General features: G+C 33.1%; 1 protein-coding gene across 1 annotated transcript in view; it reads right to left on the bottom strand.

Annotated features, from left to right (window-relative positions):
• LOC145247905 (connector enhancer of kinase suppressor of ras 3-like) overlaps positions 1-20,773 on the bottom strand; it is a 113,732-nt gene that overhangs the window by 7,712 nt on the left and 85,247 nt on the right. Inside the window, exons 3-4 of the mRNA XM_080109530.1 lie at positions 14,196-14,422; positions 12,209-12,350 (exon numbers count right to left, since the gene is read on the bottom strand). Of these exons, the coding sequence (XP_079965656.1) occupies positions 12,209-12,350; positions 14,196-14,422 (369 nt within the window). The remainder of the gene's footprint in view (positions 1-12,208; positions 12,351-14,195; positions 14,423-20,773) is intronic.

The raw sequence follows: 20,773 nt of genomic DNA, 5'->3' as shown, positions 1-20,773 counted from the left end.
GAGAATGGGGCGAGATGGATGCTGGAAGGCACCAACGAAAAATGACTTTGAACTTGAGTAAATTTAAATGCAGATATATTACTTCTGTCCATGATAGTTGTGACACAAAAACTCAAGTAATAACGGACTAAGACTGATAGATGTAATTTGTTGCTTCTTTGTAAGTAAATGTCTCCGTGAGTATTTTCATATCTTCCACTACTTTCTGTCATTCATGTGATACACACATATTCATCTTCAGGCATAATCTTCTGCAAAACATTAATATTTATAATATGCTAACACCTCCATTCATAACAATGAGCAAGACATTTATAATTATAATATGCTAACCCCCTTGTCCTCCAAAATAATGTCAGAGAGTATCGATCATTGTTTAGCCATAAAATTTGCTTTGTTTAAATAAAACTACCTCATTAGTTTATTTAAACTTTTGTGTATGATATTTTCTTTCCACCATGAAGATTTTTTTTCATTTTTGGTATTTTTGGGTGAGGAGAATATTATTATAGACATGTGCATAAGCTTAAGTGAAGAATAGATAAAAAGAAATAATGGAACAAAAGATAAGAATGATGAAACAATACTTTGCATTTGTGGCAAAATATTAATCTGTAATGAAAGAGTAATGATACAAGTAACACTTAAAAAAAAAGAAAATGATTTTCACACAGGTCAACCGGTGTATGTAGAATGAAAGCGTTCCTGAATAATCATGGGTCAAGTATAGATAAAGAGAGAAAAATGTAAAATCTTACAGAGCTTGTGTGAATGTAGCAAAGGCATCACTAATAAAATTTAACTTTTGGCAAAGATATTTGTCAAGGTTGTTCATAGACATTGAAGGACACTTCTATTTAATTGTGATACTTTTTCAAAATGGCCGAACGTTGCAGGAAATATAATTACATAAAATTGAGAAACAAGACTTTACAAAGATAAATATTTTAAAAGTTAAAACTTGATCATAAAATTTTAATTAACAACAAAAATATCAGGCAAAGATCGCATTACTTTCATAAAAATGATTGGAGTGTGTTATGTTTTGCATGCAAACTCTACAAATGTATTTGAAAATGGTGTTTATCATGTTTTGCATGCAAACTCTACAAATGTATTTGAAAATGGTGTTTATCATGTTTTGCATGCAAACTCTACAAATGTATTTGAAAATGGTGTTTATCAGGTTTTGCATGCAAACTCTACAAATGTATTTGAAAATGGTGTTTATCAGGTTTTGCATGCAAACTCTACAAATGTATTTGAAAATGGTGTTTATCATGTTTTGCATGCAAACTCTACAAATGTATTTGAAAATAGTGTTTATCATGTTTTGCACGCAAACTCTACAAATGTATTTGAAAATGGTGTTTATCATGTTTTGCATGCAAACTCTACAAATGTATTTGAAAATGGTGTTATCATGTTTTGCATGCAAACTCTACAAATGTATTTGAAAATGGTGTTATCATGTTTTGCATGCAAACTCTACAAATGTATTTGAAAATGACAGGAAAGGAATTGAAGAACGCTTGCTATATATTCTTAACTGTACATATATAACGACTATACCTTATTATAAAGATTAAATGGTTAATCAGAGAAATTTACAGACACTCTTGAGCAAGCATTTAAAGAGTCAAATGTAAATGATTCCACAAAAAATATAATTCAGTTTCTAAGAATATTGAATGCGATTCTATAGGAATTTAAAATCTGAGAAAAATTTATTCAATTGATGTTTATGAAAAAGATAATGTCTGTATATGGCATTTTTTGCATTTCTTTATACACTAGCGGGGGTACCCGGCGTTGCCCGGGTGTTTCGAGGTGTGTGTGCTCTTAAATAAAAAAGAAACCGGGGGGGGGGGTAAAACGTTTTGGTAAGTTGGTAGGATCGAACCCGAAGCCCTAAGGCAAAGTTTGAAAATAAAATGTGAAAAAAAGATGAACCGTTCGGCCAGTCAGAATGAGTTACTGAAAGATGTTTGAATTTATTTAAGCAAGAACAAAATAGGTGAAGGAAAACAGAAATGATAGTCTTTTTCTGCTGATTTCATTAATTTGTCTTCTGCTATGGAGATCTCTATGCCACTGGACATGAATAATAATTGGCCAGACAAAATGCACTTGAAGACTGCATATCACTTGTTTCATATTTCAGAAGATATTGAATTTCTAGAAATTTTTCACACAGATACCACCAGGTACTCATGAAAGATACCATAAAAGCAAAAAATCCGTTCATGGTGTCGGCAAATGCTTACATAGGAAAGGTGTTAACACTTCAGGAAAAAAAAAAATAGAAAGAAACGAAAAGATGATCTTCATGCCGGTAAACCAGCACTTGTAGATCAGTTGCTATATTTCAACAAGTATTCTTTCAACTGTTTCCGCTTTCGAAAAAGTACTTGAAATTCTTGGCAATTTCCAACATCTGCCTACCAAACAGAATAACCTTCAAGAATCCTGCCGGCAGTTCAACTTGCTATTGAAGAAATAGTCATTTTTGTTTTTGTTTTGCTTTTGTTATTTACTGCTGTTCTTGTTTTTGGATATCTATCTAATGTTGTGTGTAAAACATGGATGAAGAGAGAAGTGAAGAATTCTGGAGAACAACAGAATCGAAGATAATGGTGCAACACCTTAATGAAATAATGTTTTTTTCCTTTTTATTCGTTTAATGAAAGAAAAGGATCAACGATCTGTGAAATGGAAAGTGCGTTCATCTTATGAAAAATAATGACTATAAAGGAAGAAGAAAAGAAAAAGGAAAAGTAGGCATTCTGAAGATAACTGAAGAGAAATAAAAGTAGAGAAAAGGAAGAAAAGGAAAACCAAAAGGTAGAGAAAAGTGAAAAGGAAGAGGAAAGATAGATTAAAGAAAGGGTGAGGAGGAGCTAAAAAAAACTAAGGGTGAGAGCATGTAAGAAAAAGGGAGATATCAAAGAGAGGGTGGAAAAGTTGGGGTACAAGAGAAGGAGGAAGAGATAGAGGGATTGAGAGAGAAGGAGAAAGAGAGAAAGATAAGAGAATGGTAGTGACAGAGGTGTGTGAGATAAAGAATTAAAGGGGTGTGCGAGAGAGAGTGACAGAAGGGGTGTTAGAAAGAGAGAGTGGCAGTGTGATACGAGAGAGAGAGAGAGAGAGAGAGAGAGAGAGAGAGAGAGAGAGAGAGAGTGACAGAGGGGTGTGCGAGAGAGAGTAACAGATGAAAGCGAGTAAGAGGTGCACAGGACAGAGAGTCACAGAGGAGTGAGAAGGTGAGAGAGGAGTGCAAGAGAGAGATATAGAGTGACAGAAGTGCGAGAGAGAGTGACAGGGGAAGGTGAGGGCTCGACAGAGTGACAGAGGAAGGTGAGAGCTTGACAGAGTAACAGAGGGGTGCAATGGAGAGAGAGAGAGAGAGAGAGTGACACAGAGGGACATGAGAGAGATAGTGACAGAAGGGTTAGAGAGAGAGATATGGTTAGAGAGAGAGAGTGAGAAATAGGGAGAAGTGAAAGAGATAGAGAGTTGTGGTCACAAAAAGAGATAGCGGAGGAGTGCTGGAGAGACCTGTCTCTCCAGCACTCCTTCTCTATCTGTATGAGAGAGGCATGCATGTGGAAGAAGGATGTCATTGAGAGACAGATTTGAGAAAAAAAGGTGCGAGAGAGAGAAAGAGAGGTGAAAGAGAGAGGTAAGAGAGAGGTAAGAGAGAGGTGAGAAAAAGAGGTGCAAGTGTGGGAGGGTGTTCGAGAGAGAGAGAGAGAGAGAGAGAGAGAGAGAGAGAGAGAGAGAGAGAGAGAAGTGTGGCAGAAAGGGTGAATAAAAGGAAGAAAAAGGAAGAATCAATCCGACATTCAATAGAAACGAAAAGTGGCTTTTAATCAAGATTAGTTGTTCAGCTGAAAGAAGTAAACTGTATGAATGCTTCCCACTCACAATTCATAAAAACGAATGCAGTCGGGGTGGGAGGAGAAGTGTTTCTACGACAGACAGAAGTCACCATAGCAACACAAAGTTACAAATAGTAGCAGCAGGAGTTATAGCAGAAATTCCAAACTAGTTGGAATAACAATACCAATTGTTTTATTCCATAGTTACAGAGTTGATCATAGAAAAAAAGGAGTGCAAATAAGCACATATTATTATCATTACTACTACTACTACTACTATCATTATTATTATTTTAGTATCTAGAAGTTCTCAAAAGTATTACTAGTGATCATTCACTGGCAGAAATAGGTGGTGTTTTCTGATATTTGATTGACAAGTCTCCCCAAAAATCTAATAATTTTTGCTTCTTTTAATAACCATTGAAAATCAATTCATGGCAGGTGCTCGTCTGAACTCCAATCCCTGGTCCCCCCTCGCCAATCTTTCACGAAAAACACCCGTCTAGCTGAATCCACTGTGAAAAATTTCCCCCACTCTATATCTGTGCCTAAATCAAAACGCGGATTCCATGAACAAAGCTTCTTTCTTAGAACTGCACGCCTGTGGAACTGTTCCGTCTGCCTGCTTCCCTCCGGACTACAACTTGGATGTCTTCAAGTCTAATGTTAACAAATTCCTAATGAACCGCCCCCTTAAGTAAACACTCCATCAAATCTCCACACTAACGTAATGTACTTGCAATAACCCTTATCCCTGAGTGGCTTCCGGGCCTTGATAAGTGGTGATCACTGTGTAAAAAAAAAAAAAAAAAAAAAATTCACATGCTTGCAACAGCCGTTTATCATTAGTTTCTTACTGAGATCGGCTGTTCGTTTACTCTGAAACTTAAGCAGCAATACCCAGCTGCAGGATTTCAGTATTCTTGTTGCCCTTTTCATTGTCTCAGAATCTTCATGAACATTTTCTGTAGCACCAATTGATGCTGATGATACAGCTGGGAGAGAGAGAGGGGGGGGGAGTTATTATGATATTTTCTTATCGATGCTAATTTCCCTTTCCTTGATTTCATTTAATGTTCCTTCCATGTTTCTAGTTTTGTTTACACGGTGTTATTTTATTTCAGTTTTTCTCATATTCCTGTGCAAGTTGGTTTCTACACTCAAATATTTTTCTTGATATTTTAGATATTTTATCAATGCCGTATTTGTATCCTTTTTTTTTTTTTTCTAAATTTTCTTCCACGTTTTTTGATGCATTCTTAGTGTGAAAATAACGGTAATCTTCAGATTCCATATTCTTTTCGGTTCTTTAGCAAGTTTCATTTCTTTGCTAAGTTTCTCTGCTTCATTTCATTGGTTTTCACATTGTGATCTGCTGGGACAGAACAATCAGCAATTTCGCATGTTTTTTTTTTCTTTTTGACCATTATCGCATCTGGTCTTCTTGCTAGGATGAATTTGTATTACTATGTCCTAGAGAAGTTTTGATCTTTTATTTACCAATACTGGCCCCAGTTTAAACTAGTACCACTTGTCTGGATGTTCAAGATGCATTTGTTTACATAGTTTTAAGTGGACCACCTTCCAAACCCAATCATGCCTGCTTTTGTATTCCTAGTACTAATTTGTTGCATTCACTTATGTAGTTTACCGTTTCGTCTCTTCATCCACAGAGTTTACTTTTACTGTTTTCTTGGGTTTTATACACGTTGATTTTTACATAGTTTGTTCTGATAAGATTTGCATTGTGTCTGTAGCAATTCTCTTTCTCTTTTCAGGTATCCTATTCATAGCCATGTCTGTGTTTTTGTGCGTCAGTTTTTAGCCAATCTTATAAATTGGCCATGTAGCTTCCAACTTTGCTTTTCTCAGCTTTTTGTTTCCAATTTAGTCGCTTTTGTATCATTCATTTTGACAATGCTTTTGGATTTTTCAGCAATCAGCTTTTCTGTATTTTGGGTTATGTATTTTTCTAGTTCTTTTGTCACATCATCCATTCCATCTTACTTACTGCTCATCTTAGAATATATCTGACACATATTTCTGGAGCGATAGAATAATCCAACCATTTTCCTGGCAACCTTAGCAACAGACTGTATATACGTCTTCCATCTTAAATTTGGAATGAAAGTCAGTTCTAAGAGAATATCATCACATGGAGCTTCTTACAGAAGAGAGCCATTCATTTTGATTGTGACAAAAAAAAAAAAAAAAAGAATCTGAGCATTGATAGTGAAAAGAGAAGCTTGATTTAAAAAATAACAAAGTACTTTTTTCGATGGTACACCACATATTTCAAATCCGAAGGGAGAGAATCAGCAAGATTGGTGTTGCCATAGACAATTGTATAGGTTTAATGAATGCCAATAACAGGTCAGGTGTCCTTGTGTCACTTTCAAATTTTCTTTTTGTTCCATGGGAGTAGTTCATATTAAGAGAGTAGTAGATTTATAAACTTAATTGTGCCATTGAAAATTTCCACATGATTAGTAGTATTATTGATATTATAACTACAACAGCAACTATTACGTCTATCAATGGAAATAACTGCATACTTAATGAAGTGAAAATTATTGACCAAGTTAATTAAGAACAGTATAAAAAACAATATTAATAGAATTTACATAGAGCTGGGAGAAACTTGTGGGTTCATACCTTTCCCTATCATACTTAGATGACTGATCACATAAGCTTTGAGCTCAGCATAAAAGATTCCATAGTTTGTGGTAGAATTAATTAGGTCACTTACATATAATACTTACAGAATTAATTAGGTTCTTCTTACATATAAAGAAAGTGAAATGTTCGTACATACTTTTATCACAAAAAAGCAACATGTTTTAGGTCCATTATTAGTGCATGTTTTTAAGAAAAATTTTACCCTCATTCAATTTTATCAATTTTTATATTAAATTTCAATAACCATCTTGTCTTTGATTATTAATTTCAGCATAGAAGTAGGAGTAACAACCCACACAGTACCAAGTGATCATTCTTTAATACATTACACCATAAAGAAATACAAAAATATCTAATTAGAGTCACTTTTTGATATTACACTGTGTGTTTGTGAGCTTCATAATGGTATGCTTATCAGTGATTACACTTAAATTTTAAAAAATTCTAAAATGCTCATTAATAGTTGTCAAATTCACAAACATTTAAATGTTTCTTGTTGTTTAATACTTAGGATAATTAAAAATTCAATTAACAATACTTATATAAGCTTCAGAGGAGAAATGAAGGAGTTTCTTGAGTCCCTCAATTTTCCAGGTCCTGTTATTTTCCTAATGTAATTGCCATTGCTTCAAATGTGGCTGAATTAAAATCTAAAGAAATTTAAAATACTTCAAAGAAATTGAAATTTGAGATTTATTAATATTGTGAAAATTTTACAAAAAAATTGGAGGTATTTGAATTTTCACAAAGAACTTCCAGCCCTCTTTGTACCTTTTACATAATAAATTAAACTAAATATAGCCCACATTACTTACATCTTGTACCCGTTCCAAAATTCATAATGATCATTTAATTAGTTTAGGATTAAATCATATAAACATACCTAACTCTAATGGTTTCCTTTTTCATGGCATATCAAACCTTTTTGAGTAATGGTGAAACAATACTTATTGAAAACCAATAATTGAACACAAGTTACTATTGACTGGCCATTAACTGAGGTGGTCTGTAGAGAAAATTGTAAGAGCGTAAAAATTACTGCCTTCAAAATACCTACGTGTCTGCATGTCTGGTTGGATTCAGTTGTTGAATAATAGAAGAAAAAAATGGTGACACCCAGTTGATTTATTTATGGTCGTGCGAATGCTGAATTCTCGTCATCCATATGCAAATTACACAATTCTAGGTTGTATAGAAGAGGAGAGTTTGTTATTTTTTAGGAAGGCAAGCTGTGCACAATGTGCTACATTGAGGTGTGACATATTAGAATCTAAGAGTACACAATGAAGTTAAGGATGGTGCAAAGTCAGTGAAAAAGGGGTGTTGTCAATTTTGATCATTTTCATGGTCATATATTTGAATGCAAGAGAGCCAAGTAGATTTGAACTAAGCTTAACAGATGAGATGAGACCACCTATGACTCCACATCAAAATCAAAGATGACACACATCTGATTGTAAATAATGTTAATCAGACAAATACGTTAAAGTTTTTGTCATAATGAAGTTTACTAGCTTTTTCAGTACAACTTTACCATAGTGTGTCTTAAAAAAAAAAAATGCATTCCAAAGAAAAAAATTACATACTTACATGTTATGCCACAATTAGTATAAATTCCCAAAATTACGAAAAATGCTCCAATAGAAAAATAATTATAAGTAAAAACAGAGTTTTTGGAAGTTGCAATTTTTCACTGTAAATTAACTCTTTAGATCGAAATCGGGGAAAATAACTAATCTATTGTTTAAGTTGCTTCGCACAGAATCCAATTACACTATCTTTCAGATCGGCCATCTTGCTTTTTCTTGTTATACTTCACACTTTTATCTGAAAATCAGCTCTAAACTTCTACTGGACCATTTTTCGCAATTTTTGGAATTGATACTAATTTTGAAATGACACGTATGTAATGTTTTCCTTAAAATGCCTTTGTTTGAAAATACATAATTGGGTCAGACGACACACTATAATAATAAAGTTGCACCATTTTTTCCTACCAGCATTCTCTGCCCATGAACATGTTGATGTGCCTCTCATAAAGAAAATACAATTGAACAGATCATAATTTTTCAAGGAGGAAGAGAAGTAGTTTGACTTTTTCCTCAAACAAGTAATTTTAGTCAAAATCTCTCGAGACAGACAAAATCTGTAATGTCATTCTTATCCAACAATGGAAATTGTTTTCTGCAATGAACATCATGCAAAATCATGACATTCAAAAGTGGATGGAAAGGAAGTTGAATACGTATACGTCAATTTAGACGATTATCTTTTCAATAACAACTTCAGATATGTGCATTTCTTGCATACATTTTGACAATTACACATGAAATTTTTATTTTTTTATTAATCAAATATTTATTGACAGTAATAGTATTAAATAAATAAAATTTTAAAAATCCAATTTCCAAAAATTCTATTATGAAATTAAGTCGATCAGAATGCATTTTTATTTCTTTATAAACATGATTTTACATTGGCTGTCAATTGCTATCAGGTTTGCAAAAAGATACAAGTTCTATTTAATCAGTTGAAATTACTTCAAAATTTCATCGTTTTTACCAAAGTGTATATGATTTTTTTCTGTATTGAATCACTGCTGACATGAGTGAAGTGACTCAACCCATTGCTTAAAAATAAAAACACATCTATATATGTAGAATTTTCAGGTCGGAATTGCTGTTATTTGGATTTGTCTGTTTTGAGTGGATGTGTATGTAATCCTCTCATAGTATTTATGATTATTCAACTGACTATCCACCTTATTAACCCTTATCCTTGAGCAAGGTTTCATTGTAAAGTGGTGACTCATTAGTAAAACAGAAAGTTGCTAAACAACAAATGCACTAGGAATATGGAAAAGAAAAAGTGAAAAAAAAACATGCTGCAATATAAAAGGATTTTTCTAATAGATGTGCCAGAATGGAATATGGATTCAGTCATGTCAAGTTCAAATCCAATCAGATGAACAACTGTGTTCATCTATGCACTAAAATTAGAAAAAATTGAATAGGACAATAAATTGGAGTAAACATAAAATGGTTAAACAAATGGGCAAATCACTTTTTGAGATCTACAGACAACAGATGGGCACTTAGAGCGACAGAATGAACCCAGAGACAATAGAAAAGACTAAGAGGAAAGCCAAAAACTTATCTTTAAAGGTGTTGTTCATTGCCAAATGACAATCTTATTAACCTTTATCCTCGAGTGGCCTTCAAACCTTTATCTGGTGACATTTCAGTATATAAAAATATAATAACCTTTGAATGCTAACAAATTTTCTCAAAATGAAAAACTAAAAACGTCCTGCAGTTTTAAGTTTTTGAGATGAACAGAATTGTAATTTATTTTCTAGAGGAATAACTTAAAATAAACTTTAAAAGCTGACCAGCTTTCTTTGGTTTGAGAGTAATTTGAGATCTCAATCCTAAAAGAAACTCTTCACTGGTTCGTAGCTATTTGCAGATTTGTTTATTCAGTTCAATCTCAAGCAAAATACAAAAGATCAGATAATATATTGGTTACAATAGAAGATTTGTTCAAAGCCTCCAGCTGGGATTTGAGAAGAATAACTCGTTTGAGTAGACAAACTTAGAAAACAAAATATAGAGATGCATGAATGAGATAAACTACAAAAGTCCAGAACAACTTATGCTTTCTTACATATTTTTTCATGCATCTTTATCTGAAATAGTCACTAAAAAGGAAAGCTGGAACAAAGTCGACCAGATTTTAACCTTGCTCATTCTAAAATAAAAGTTATTTTAATATATTTTTATTGGAATTTTTTCCCCCTTTTCCTTGTACATATTTGTGAATCATTCCACGGATTTTGGCCTTTTGGATTATTTTGGACCATCTTCCAATTACACGATTTCCTTGGATTTTACTTCTGCGAATGGAAATTTAATTATCTTTCTTGGATTTACATTTTTGGATTTTACCGTCATTGGATACTTTACCTTTCACCAGACTATCCATTCACATGAAATTACCTTTTTCTTCACCCTATTCCCTCTGCTTCACTTTTGGCTATCAAGTAAGATCTTTGACTTACTTGCACTTACATCAAATACTTTTGTATGCAAAATCTGATCCCACATTTTGCTAATTCCTACCCTCTGATGAGAAGGAAAGTATTTCTTCGAAACTCAGTGGATTAAGGACTATCCACTTATTGTTTCCTTTTCAGATTAAATGTTTTTAACTCTTTTTCAAAGTGTTTTTTAACATGTTTTATTAACTATTTGCTCGTATTATAAGCTCTATCTCCTATTTGGTTTTATCAAGCTTTTACATCTGGTTGAGATTACTTTATGAATATTAATTCTTTAATATTTATAATATACTTATTTTTACCATCTTGGATCATTTTTGTAAATTTAATTGTACCTATTTACAATGCCTCCCCACGGGACAGAGTTAGACACCAGGGTCGTTTTTTAACGTGGAGAAAAGGTACAAAAATAAAAATTGTCTCAGTCGTGACGGATTTCTCCTCCACTGAAAGAGAACGAGAAATGGAAGTGCCGCATATGAAGAACAGATACTACACTTTGATCTTGGCCAAAATTTAATTGTAGTAATGTTTTATTTTATTTATACATTATATATATATATATATATATATATATATATATATATATATATATATATATAAGAACCTTATGATGATGATGATGGGTAGGTTTATTTGTAGGTTTTATTTCTATTCACACTGAAATTAGATTTCCTTATTTCTTTTTCATATAATGTGCAAAATTGTATGGCCAGAGTAAGAGGGGGTGGGGAGAAAGTAAAAAAAAAAAAATGCAAGTAGAAATATGGAAGAAAGCTTCTTGTATGGCTAAAAGATTCGCCATTCTATAATAAAGATTAATGTTTGTATACATATACATTTATATATATATATATAAAGAAATGTACTGCTCTTGCACCGTCAAATGAATACAGATAGAAATCCTTTACTCTTTTTATGAGAAATAGTTTTTTTCTTTTACATTTTTCTTTCTATATTAATTCTTTTCTTTCTATATCAATTGTTATGTTTTTCTTTCCAGTTTAAGACGATTTTTTCTATTTTATTTTTCTTTATTTCACTGATAGACATGTTATTCTTTATAAATATTAGTGCAACCACTGGTTAAACAATTCTCCATTATTTTTGGCATAGTATATTCACAATACATATCAATTCTTGGTTTATTTGTTTATTTTGTTAATAGTATATGAATTTTCTTTTCTTTTTTGTGGGGGGGGGGTAAATGCCAAAGCAATGCACATGGGAAATGATTCATTGTACGCAGGTAATTCAACACAAGTTCACAACAATTTTAGTTTGTAAATAACAAAAGATTAAATGATATTGAATTATCTAACCTAAGATGGCCGCAAAATGTGACAATCATGAGTCATCTGTTATTTTTCACCCATACCCCCACCCCCAAATTGTTCCCTGGTCTACTATTCCCTGGTCTATTTAATCATTTTTGTTGCAGTAAAAAATAATATATTAGAAAATCTTTCTTTTTTCCACGATTGTGCTTTTCGGCATTTTTTCAGGGATGTTTTGTTTCAGTCACCAACCTTTTGGAAATTTAAAACTGATGAATTGAAAGTGTAAAAAATACTTTGATTCTACTTACCGACTTTAACAATCCATGTTCATATGGCTGCATTTTGGTCTTGTTAGAAAGAGAAGCCAAAGAATAATCAAGAAGTTCAATCCCGATTTTCACAATTGATTTGCGAAATAATCGCAGCTCATACATCCCCTCAAATGGAGACCTGAAAATGAAATTTTTTTAATTAATAACTAATATAACATGGTGGAGTCAAAAGACATTTTTTTAAGAATTAGCATCCTTTTTGCATAAATTCTTGAACTCAAAAGTAAGAAATGAGGGAAATGGTTCAAATTCAAAGCAAAGTGTATTAAAATTTTCCACACAGGAGCTATGAGCATCAGTGGCGAATTATGACAAAACATCGACCCAAGGAGAAAGAACAATTGTTTTGTGATCTGTGATTGTCTAGTGTTCTCTATAGTGTGTGGATGTGTGTATACATATATTAACAGTTTATCGACATGGTTTAAACAAGAGACAAACAGCGTTGTCGATGGAAACACTAGCAAAAAATATGTATCTCCAATATTCTGTTCAGTGTATCTTGAAATCAAAAGTGCTTTTCTCTGAAATGAAAACACCATGGCTGCAATTATATACGGATATTTCATTTATTCATGCTGGGTTCCTTTTCAGAGTTGGTATGCTTTTCATACGACGACATCTTGCTAAGTCACCCCATCTGACTTACACGGGCACTAGTCCAAAACTCTGAAGATCCCCGGTCCATTTGCTAACGTGTTCTGTCTCAAACTCTTCTCTCTTGTAACTAAAATTCTACGCATCTCAAATCTATCTTTTTCATGACGTCATCACCCACATAACTAAAGATCTTTGGTTTTTGTCACATATCTTTATTATTATCATTAGCTTAAATTTAATTTATCAAGTTAACATTCATGGGAACTATTAAATATAAATATTTCACCTTAACATGACTTTTTGCATAGATAACATTTTCTATCTAAACAATACAATCATAATAATAAACCATTTTACTTTGAGGTGTTTTCCAGTAAACTAACAACATAACACCTCTGCTGAATATATAACACACCACTGAATTCTAATACCTCGTATCTCCCTGTAAGAACTCTTATAGCTGCAACTACAACAAAGAACTTTCCTTTTCCTCTTTACTAAAAACCAAAAGAAACTTTCATGATCAAAGTTTCTGTCCTAGAATATCCTGCCTTTAGAAGATATCATATGCCTGTTTTTAAATGACTACAGCACAATCATTTTTAAGTCTGTGAACAAAAACTTGTTCAGATTTTTTGAATAATCGGATAGTCAATTCCGATTAAGTAATATTCTGCCATCCCACCCATTGTTCCTGACCTTTTCATGGTGGCAACCATCATCCAACTGACAATCTCTTTAGCCCTGATCCTTGAGTAACCCTTAGATCTTGATAAGTGGTGACCCGTTAGTAAAAAAAGAAAAACATCTCTTTAAATACAGGGAATCTGAGGGTGGTTTCTTACTCCTCATACTTATACAGCAACAATACAACGATGATTTCCTTTTCAGATGACTCTTCTATAAAGACTCAATCTGATTCATCTGTGTTAGTCTAGGGGCCCGCTTACCTTATGAGAACCATCCTTTCCCTTTGAGTGAAGTTGCTCTCACTCAAATTCTCCAAAACATTTGAACCAGGATGTTGGTTCTTCACATAACATGCCATACCATCAATGAGGATACACAATGGAACCTTCATCCTGACCATACCCTGTACTTTATCATCAGTTCGATCTAGTACTGACAGACCATAATAGTAAGAATAATCAGCAATGTTGGGTTGTCCTTTGGAGTAATGCTACACCATTATAAAAAAAACACTTTCTTACTTCAAATCATTTCCTGGATTTTCTTTTAAATTCTGTTTACAAATCGGGGGGGGGGGGTGAAATTGAAATGGGGGGGGGGATCATCTTAGACAAAAGGGTTGAAAACAACTGTCAGCCAAGATTGAGCACTAATCGATTGTTTGATGACTTACCTGTCCAACCATGTAATGATTGGTTTTAAAGAGCTGATAATATCACAGACAGCAGTTAAAATGGATACTGAGGGGGCCGGCCTGTGTGACTCCCTCTTGTTTGATCCAATATTTTTGTTTGATTCTTCTTCCATATTCTGTTTCTTCAGCTCTGATACAAGACTTCCAGCCTTGACACTCAACTGCAAAGCAAGAGACTGTAAATTCTCAGTCTCAAACCCATAACGCTGCAGAAAAGAAAAAAAACAAAAAAATCAAATAATTTAAAAAAGAAACAACTTCAATGCATTCAAACAAGTGTCATTATTTTTTTCTTAACATATATTTTTTCCAGCCTTGAGTGAGATATTCGATGGTTATCATCGGTGTGGACTTTTTTTGATTTCGATGTCTTGTTTTAGAGCATCTCAACACTTTTGGATTATTTAATGCCAGATTCAACCATTTTGGCAAGGCTTCAAGTTCTTTAACAGCTTCAATTATTTATTGAGCCGTTTTATCTTACAGTATATCAACCTTTTCCAAACTTTTTTTAATACTAAAGTCATGTTAATTTATTTTGTTCTGGTGTTACCAGATCAGGCTGTCTGAGGCTATTGGCTTCCAGACCTAAAATGCACTAAATATTGATATTTTTGAAAAATTTGTCCTCCCTTTTGCAAAACATGTTTTGTTAAGCCAAGAACAAAAATAAATTCCCTTACAAAACAAACAAACCAAATACCATGAATAAATATTTGATCATATAAAGAACTTGAAGCATAGAAACTTTTACCAAAATGATCAGATTCTGCAGTAAATAACTCGAAAAGGGTGTGTATGCCATAAAACAAATCAAACTAATTTGTTTTGTCAGTAGATATTTTGCAAATAGTCTGTAAATCATAGATTTAATCCATAGATAAGTATTACCATCACACATCAAAGTAAAAGATCTTAAACTAATTATAATAAAGAGAGGAACTCCACATTCCCCAATTTGGGCTCTCACAACAGGATGTGGTTTTGCAATCATGCTAAGACGAATGTTGTGTAATGATTACTAGTGTTGTCGTTATGAGACAATTGAGGAGATGAAAGAGGCTGTGATTGACATGCTCACACAAGAGGACTTCTATGGGGCCTTCCAGAAGTTGTCCAAACGATACAAGTGTATAGCAGCCAGAGGAGATTACTTCGAAGGGGACTAGAGTTTCATGTACTATCAATAAAAGTGCCTATATGAAAAAAGTCTGAAAACTTATTGAAGGCACCTCATATATCGTTTTTTTAAAAAATTGCTGAGAAATGCATAAACTATGAACTTCTGGCAAATATGCATTGTGATGGCTAACGATGCCAAAAACAGAGTAAAGTTTTACTATTTATAGGGGGGGGGCAATTTTTGGCTGAAATATTTTCAATAAGTAAAATTCTGAGAATGCATTATGCATTTTAAAGTGTGTAGCAGAAACAAATAAAACTCTTTTCTTGTGCGTCAGTGCCTCCCCTGACTGTGATATATGGCACATACTGACCAATCAGAGGCATAGCACAGGGATCTTCCTTACCCCCTTAAGGAACTATAACTGCTTCTGTTCCGGACGAGAAAAACTCCTCCTTTTTTGCCAAAGAGAGCGGACCTGTTTCCTCACTCTCTCTCTCTCTGCCTACACCGGTATCGACGATTCCCACTTGGGAATAACTACCACGCAAAGGCAGACAAGTTTTATCCGAGTTATATCTTTTGGGCATCTTACCCTGACTCGCTTCAATAAACCTTTTCCTTGTTAAGTTTTACGAAGTTGTTTGTTCGTTTATTCAGTAGCTTGTGTTGAATTATTTATTTTATTAGGGAGTGCCTGAAAAGCACTAACTCAACTCCCTAAAAGGGTTTTCTTTTGGCATACATCTTTTTTGTTCATTTTGGTTCTTATATTTCCGTCTCTCTCTCTCATATCTTTAACACTTGAACAAAATCGAGTTAAGAAAAAATATACAAAAATAAAAGTAAAATAAAAAAAATAAAATTGAATTTTACAATAACATTAAAGTAGAAATAAAAGGACAAAATTTCTTTAAAAAAATATAAAATCTTTCATTGGTGTTTCACAAAAATTAAAGATTAAGATTTAAAGTTTTAAAATTTTAATTCTAACTTAAAATCTCAATCTTTATCTGGATAGCAATATGGCTAGACATATCATGTTTATGTATGAAGGAAGTTCCAAAAGTAATGCCTCCTATTTTTCCCTCCAAATTGATCAGAGAGAATTGCAAATTGCATTGTTATGATGACTGAACTTCATGACCTAAAAGTTCCATCTCTGTTGCAGATATTGACGGTGTGAGACTAAGAAAGCAACTCCTGTCATGGAATGCATCAGAAACAGAGCCACATTATTGAATTCCTCCATGCAGAAAAAAATTGAACCGATCAATAATCACTGGCGCTTGTTGAACGTTTACAAAACCAATGCAGTTGATGACACAGTTAGGAGATAGGTTCATTGATTTCAGAGTGGCAATAGAGTTGTCAGTGACAAAGCGCACTACAGACTTTTACAACTGAGGCATCAAAAGAGGTTGACAAAAGTGCATTATGAATGGTGGTGATTATGTTGAAAAATAAATTCTGGAGCAGAAAAGGTTGCTTGTTTTAAATGGTACCATTCCCATCTTCATAGCTCTTCAACGCTTTAATTTTTGAATTAAAAAATAGAAGGCCTTACTTTTGTAACGAACCTCGTATATTTTTGACTCATTGGTTCTGAAGATAAGAATTTTTTTTTAAGTAGACTTCCTGGAATTTTTTTACTATTTAGATTTTTTAAAACAATTTTAACCTTATCATTTGGTTTGGCGATAAATTATGATAATTTACAATCATTATATGTACCTATATATGAGCTCTATTTAATGCTCAGTATTGAGCATGCTTTTGTAATTGAAACTCAATCATCATATTCTGTTTTACTTGCTGGCATGTGTTTGAATGGCTTTCAGAAATTAAATACTAAATTAAATATGATCTTTAGCGAAGTCTTCATCCCTCGGGTCCATTTTTATTACTCCCATGTTTTTCTTGGACTTCTCTTGCCAACTGACCCTGTTACCTTAACCGTTCTATATCTAATAACTCATTTATTATCCATTCAATATGACCATACCATCGAAGTTTTCTCTTCTGCACACATCTCCTTATACTGTTTCAGATTTGATCTTCCTTTTACTTCATCAGAAATAAGTCTGTCTTTAGAATTCATATTCACACCCATTGTATCATTCTCATATCATTTCCCTCCATGCAACACATGTCCTCAATCCTCACTGGCCACGTTTCAATAACCTTACCCTTCTTCATTTTACACCTTCCCATAACATTTTTTTCTTAATTCTTATAGTTGAAACAGATACTGCTTCAGCAACTTCTAGATTCTATTGGTTCAATCAAAACTCTGTATTCTACAATATTCTCATAGTTGCATTTCTAAGCATCCTTCTTGTCCTGTTTATTTGTTTCTAACCCACCATTGTCATTTCGAATGCATTTCTATACAACACTATTCATTTCTGTCTTTGACATTTATTTAGCTACCCTGAATATTATTTTGGTCATCCATTTTCTAATAGTATATATGGAAACCAGAATTTTTCAACCTCTGCTTGGCTTTGTATTTTGCTTCCATTTTTTTTTTATCTATATAAATTTAAGTTGAAATCTAACCATAAGAAAGACAATTGAACTTTCCAACAGATTTCCAGTTAGTTCTTCGCAACTATAAAAACCTACAATCGTGAAGAGAAACCTGTGTAGAACGTATTGGCAATAAAATCAATTTAGTATTACATATTAATAGAAAAAAACAAACATTGTTTTAACATTGGTTTCATTAGTACATCGGCTTATTTCTACCATATCAGCATAATGGATAAAAAAGGTTGAATGGAAACAAGATGTCACGAAATGAATTTTTTCGTGAGTTATAAAAATTATTTAAGAAATTAAAATATTTATAAAAATATTTTTCACAACATAACTTTTGTTTTCAAAACACTTCTTATGCTTTCAACATAAAAATTATGAAAACATTTTAAAGTTTGGAATAAAATGTATTGTAAACAATAAGTACCAGCAATGCAGCACAGCATCTCACCAAATGTACTAGCTTCTTTTCAGTAGACGTAATTCAGATTCCGTTTATTTTGCTTTTTTTTTTTTTCGATCACCATTTATTAAATGTTGCCAATTTGGAAATAAGCCGGTAATACTAGCATATTTAAAGTGTTGTTTTTTATATATATATTTAATATATAATACTAAATTGGTTTTACCTTGAATACATTCAGCATGTCATAATCTTCAAAAATATAATTTTTGAACTAGTGCATATCACCTTTCGAAAAAAAAAACTTAACTGCCACCAGAATGACACCCTAGTAAAAACCACTTGTATTATAACATACAATATATAATATACAATATATAACATATAATATACAATATATAATATACAATATATGATATACAATATATGATATACAATATATGATATACAATATATAATATACAATATATAATATACAATATATAATATACAATATATAATATACAATATATAATATACAATATACAATATACAATATACAATATACAATATATAATATATAATATATAATATACAATATATAATATACAATATATAATATACAATATATAATATACAATATATAATATACAATATATAATATACAATATATAATATACAATTTGCAATATACTTGTACATGAAAATTTCAGAAATCTGATGTTATAAACAAGAATAATGAAAACCATACAAAAGTAATATTTTTGGATTCTGGTAAATTCGTACCAGATTATGAACCAGATTCTTAGAAAGATCCGTTTGGGTTCAACCAGAAGCTACCGTAATCCGCCAGAATATGCCGAGCGGCAATCAAAATCAAAAAAAAAATCAAATTAAAAAACGCTATGAAACAGAAAATTACAATATTTATCTGATACTAATTATAATTAAAGCAAAACAACAACAACAACAAAAAAAAGCAACTGGAAAGCCAATAAAATAAAATATAATAAAAACCTACAGTAAGTTTTATGAATAAATATTGTTTTATGTTTTTGTGTAGGTAAATAACTTTTTTGCATGATTAAAAACTAAGGTACTATTGAAACTTACACACCGGTTATTTTTATATTTGGGTGGAGCGTGAAAGTTAGGGTTTGTCCAAGTGAAACCATCACAAACAGAAATTTTATTTCCAATTTATCAAAAGTCGTCTGCTTTGCACCTTGTTGGGGTTATATTATGGAATTCAAGATCTCCATCGAGCCTAAACAAAATACAGCTTACATCAACAGGTGTGAAGACACCCAAACAGCAGGAGCAGTAAGTGATAACAACAACGACAACACATAAGTAAAGATGGTGCTGCCTTGTGTTTCCCTTCGACATTCAATCATCTGCTAACGACACATTAAGTTGTCCGAAATTATGTTTTTCGTACGTATCCTTCCACTACGATATACGGTTCATTGTGGCATGGAATTATCAGACAAAGCCTATTGCACAAGAAAATAGCTACACCAAGAGAGATGAAGTCAGAAAAAATCTGACAGATCAGATACAGAAATATTTGGTAAAATATCTACAAAAAGGACTCCAAGTGACAGGCTTGGTCTAGATTCTCTCAGATACACCAAGTTTAAATGGAAACAACAAAACACAGATTCAGGGGAACAATCATTCCCAAACAACAACGAATAATCAAGACAACAAACATGATGGCAGACAGTGTCTCTTCTAATTGCAGCGCAAGCCAGAGCTTAGTGCTATGTGCTCTCATATCGACTATCAGCAGTAGTTTGGTGGTGTGGGGTTACCCTACATGTCGCATGATTACTCTTCTCTTTTTCCTAACATAGAAGTAGCTCACACAAACCTCTTCCTCCTTTCTTTCTCTGACAGTGGTGTCAGCAAACAATGTCTTTCTCATACGAGGGGCGTGCAATAAGTAATGCCCCTGACCCACTTCCCATAGCAGTAGAGCAACGAAATTTGGCACAGTTATTAGTCTTTCCCTACATAGGAACCACCCAAAGTTATGCATTTCTCCCATCGTTTGATGCAGTTCTGGAGACCGTTTTTGTAGAACACCCCAGGTTGGTCCTCCAACCACGACATGACTTCAGAAATCAAGGCTGCATCATCTGGGAAACGCTTTCCTTTTAAAAACAATTTCATGGCTGGGAAGAGGTGAAAGTCAGAGGGTGCAAGGTCAGGAGAGTAGGGAGGATGGGGAAGGATTTCATAACCACACGCCCGTGCTTCTGATCTAGCGACATGTGAGTGTTGTCCTGCAGGAGGAGGGTACCTTTGCTGATCTTGCCCCGCTTCATAATTTGATAGCTTCCCTTAATTTCCTCAAAAGTGAAGCATAATAGGCTCCTGTAATTGTGGTACCCTTTGCCAGGAAATCTGTCATCACTACTCCCTCCTGGTCCCAGAAGACTGTGAGCATGACCTTGCCAGAGGAGGGTTGCACCCTTGCCTTCTTTGGAGGTGGTGCGTCCAAGT

The sequence above is a fragment of the Euprymna scolopes genome, chromosome 26 (genome assembly GCF_053919585.1).
Source record: "Euprymna scolopes isolate OS-2025 chromosome 26, ASM5391958v1, whole genome shotgun sequence".
Classification (NCBI taxonomy): domain Eukaryota; kingdom Metazoa; phylum Mollusca; class Cephalopoda; order Sepiida; family Sepiolidae; genus Euprymna; species Euprymna scolopes.
The sequence above is the reverse complement of the archived record's forward strand: the minus strand, read 5'-3'. Positions and strand labels throughout refer to the sequence as shown.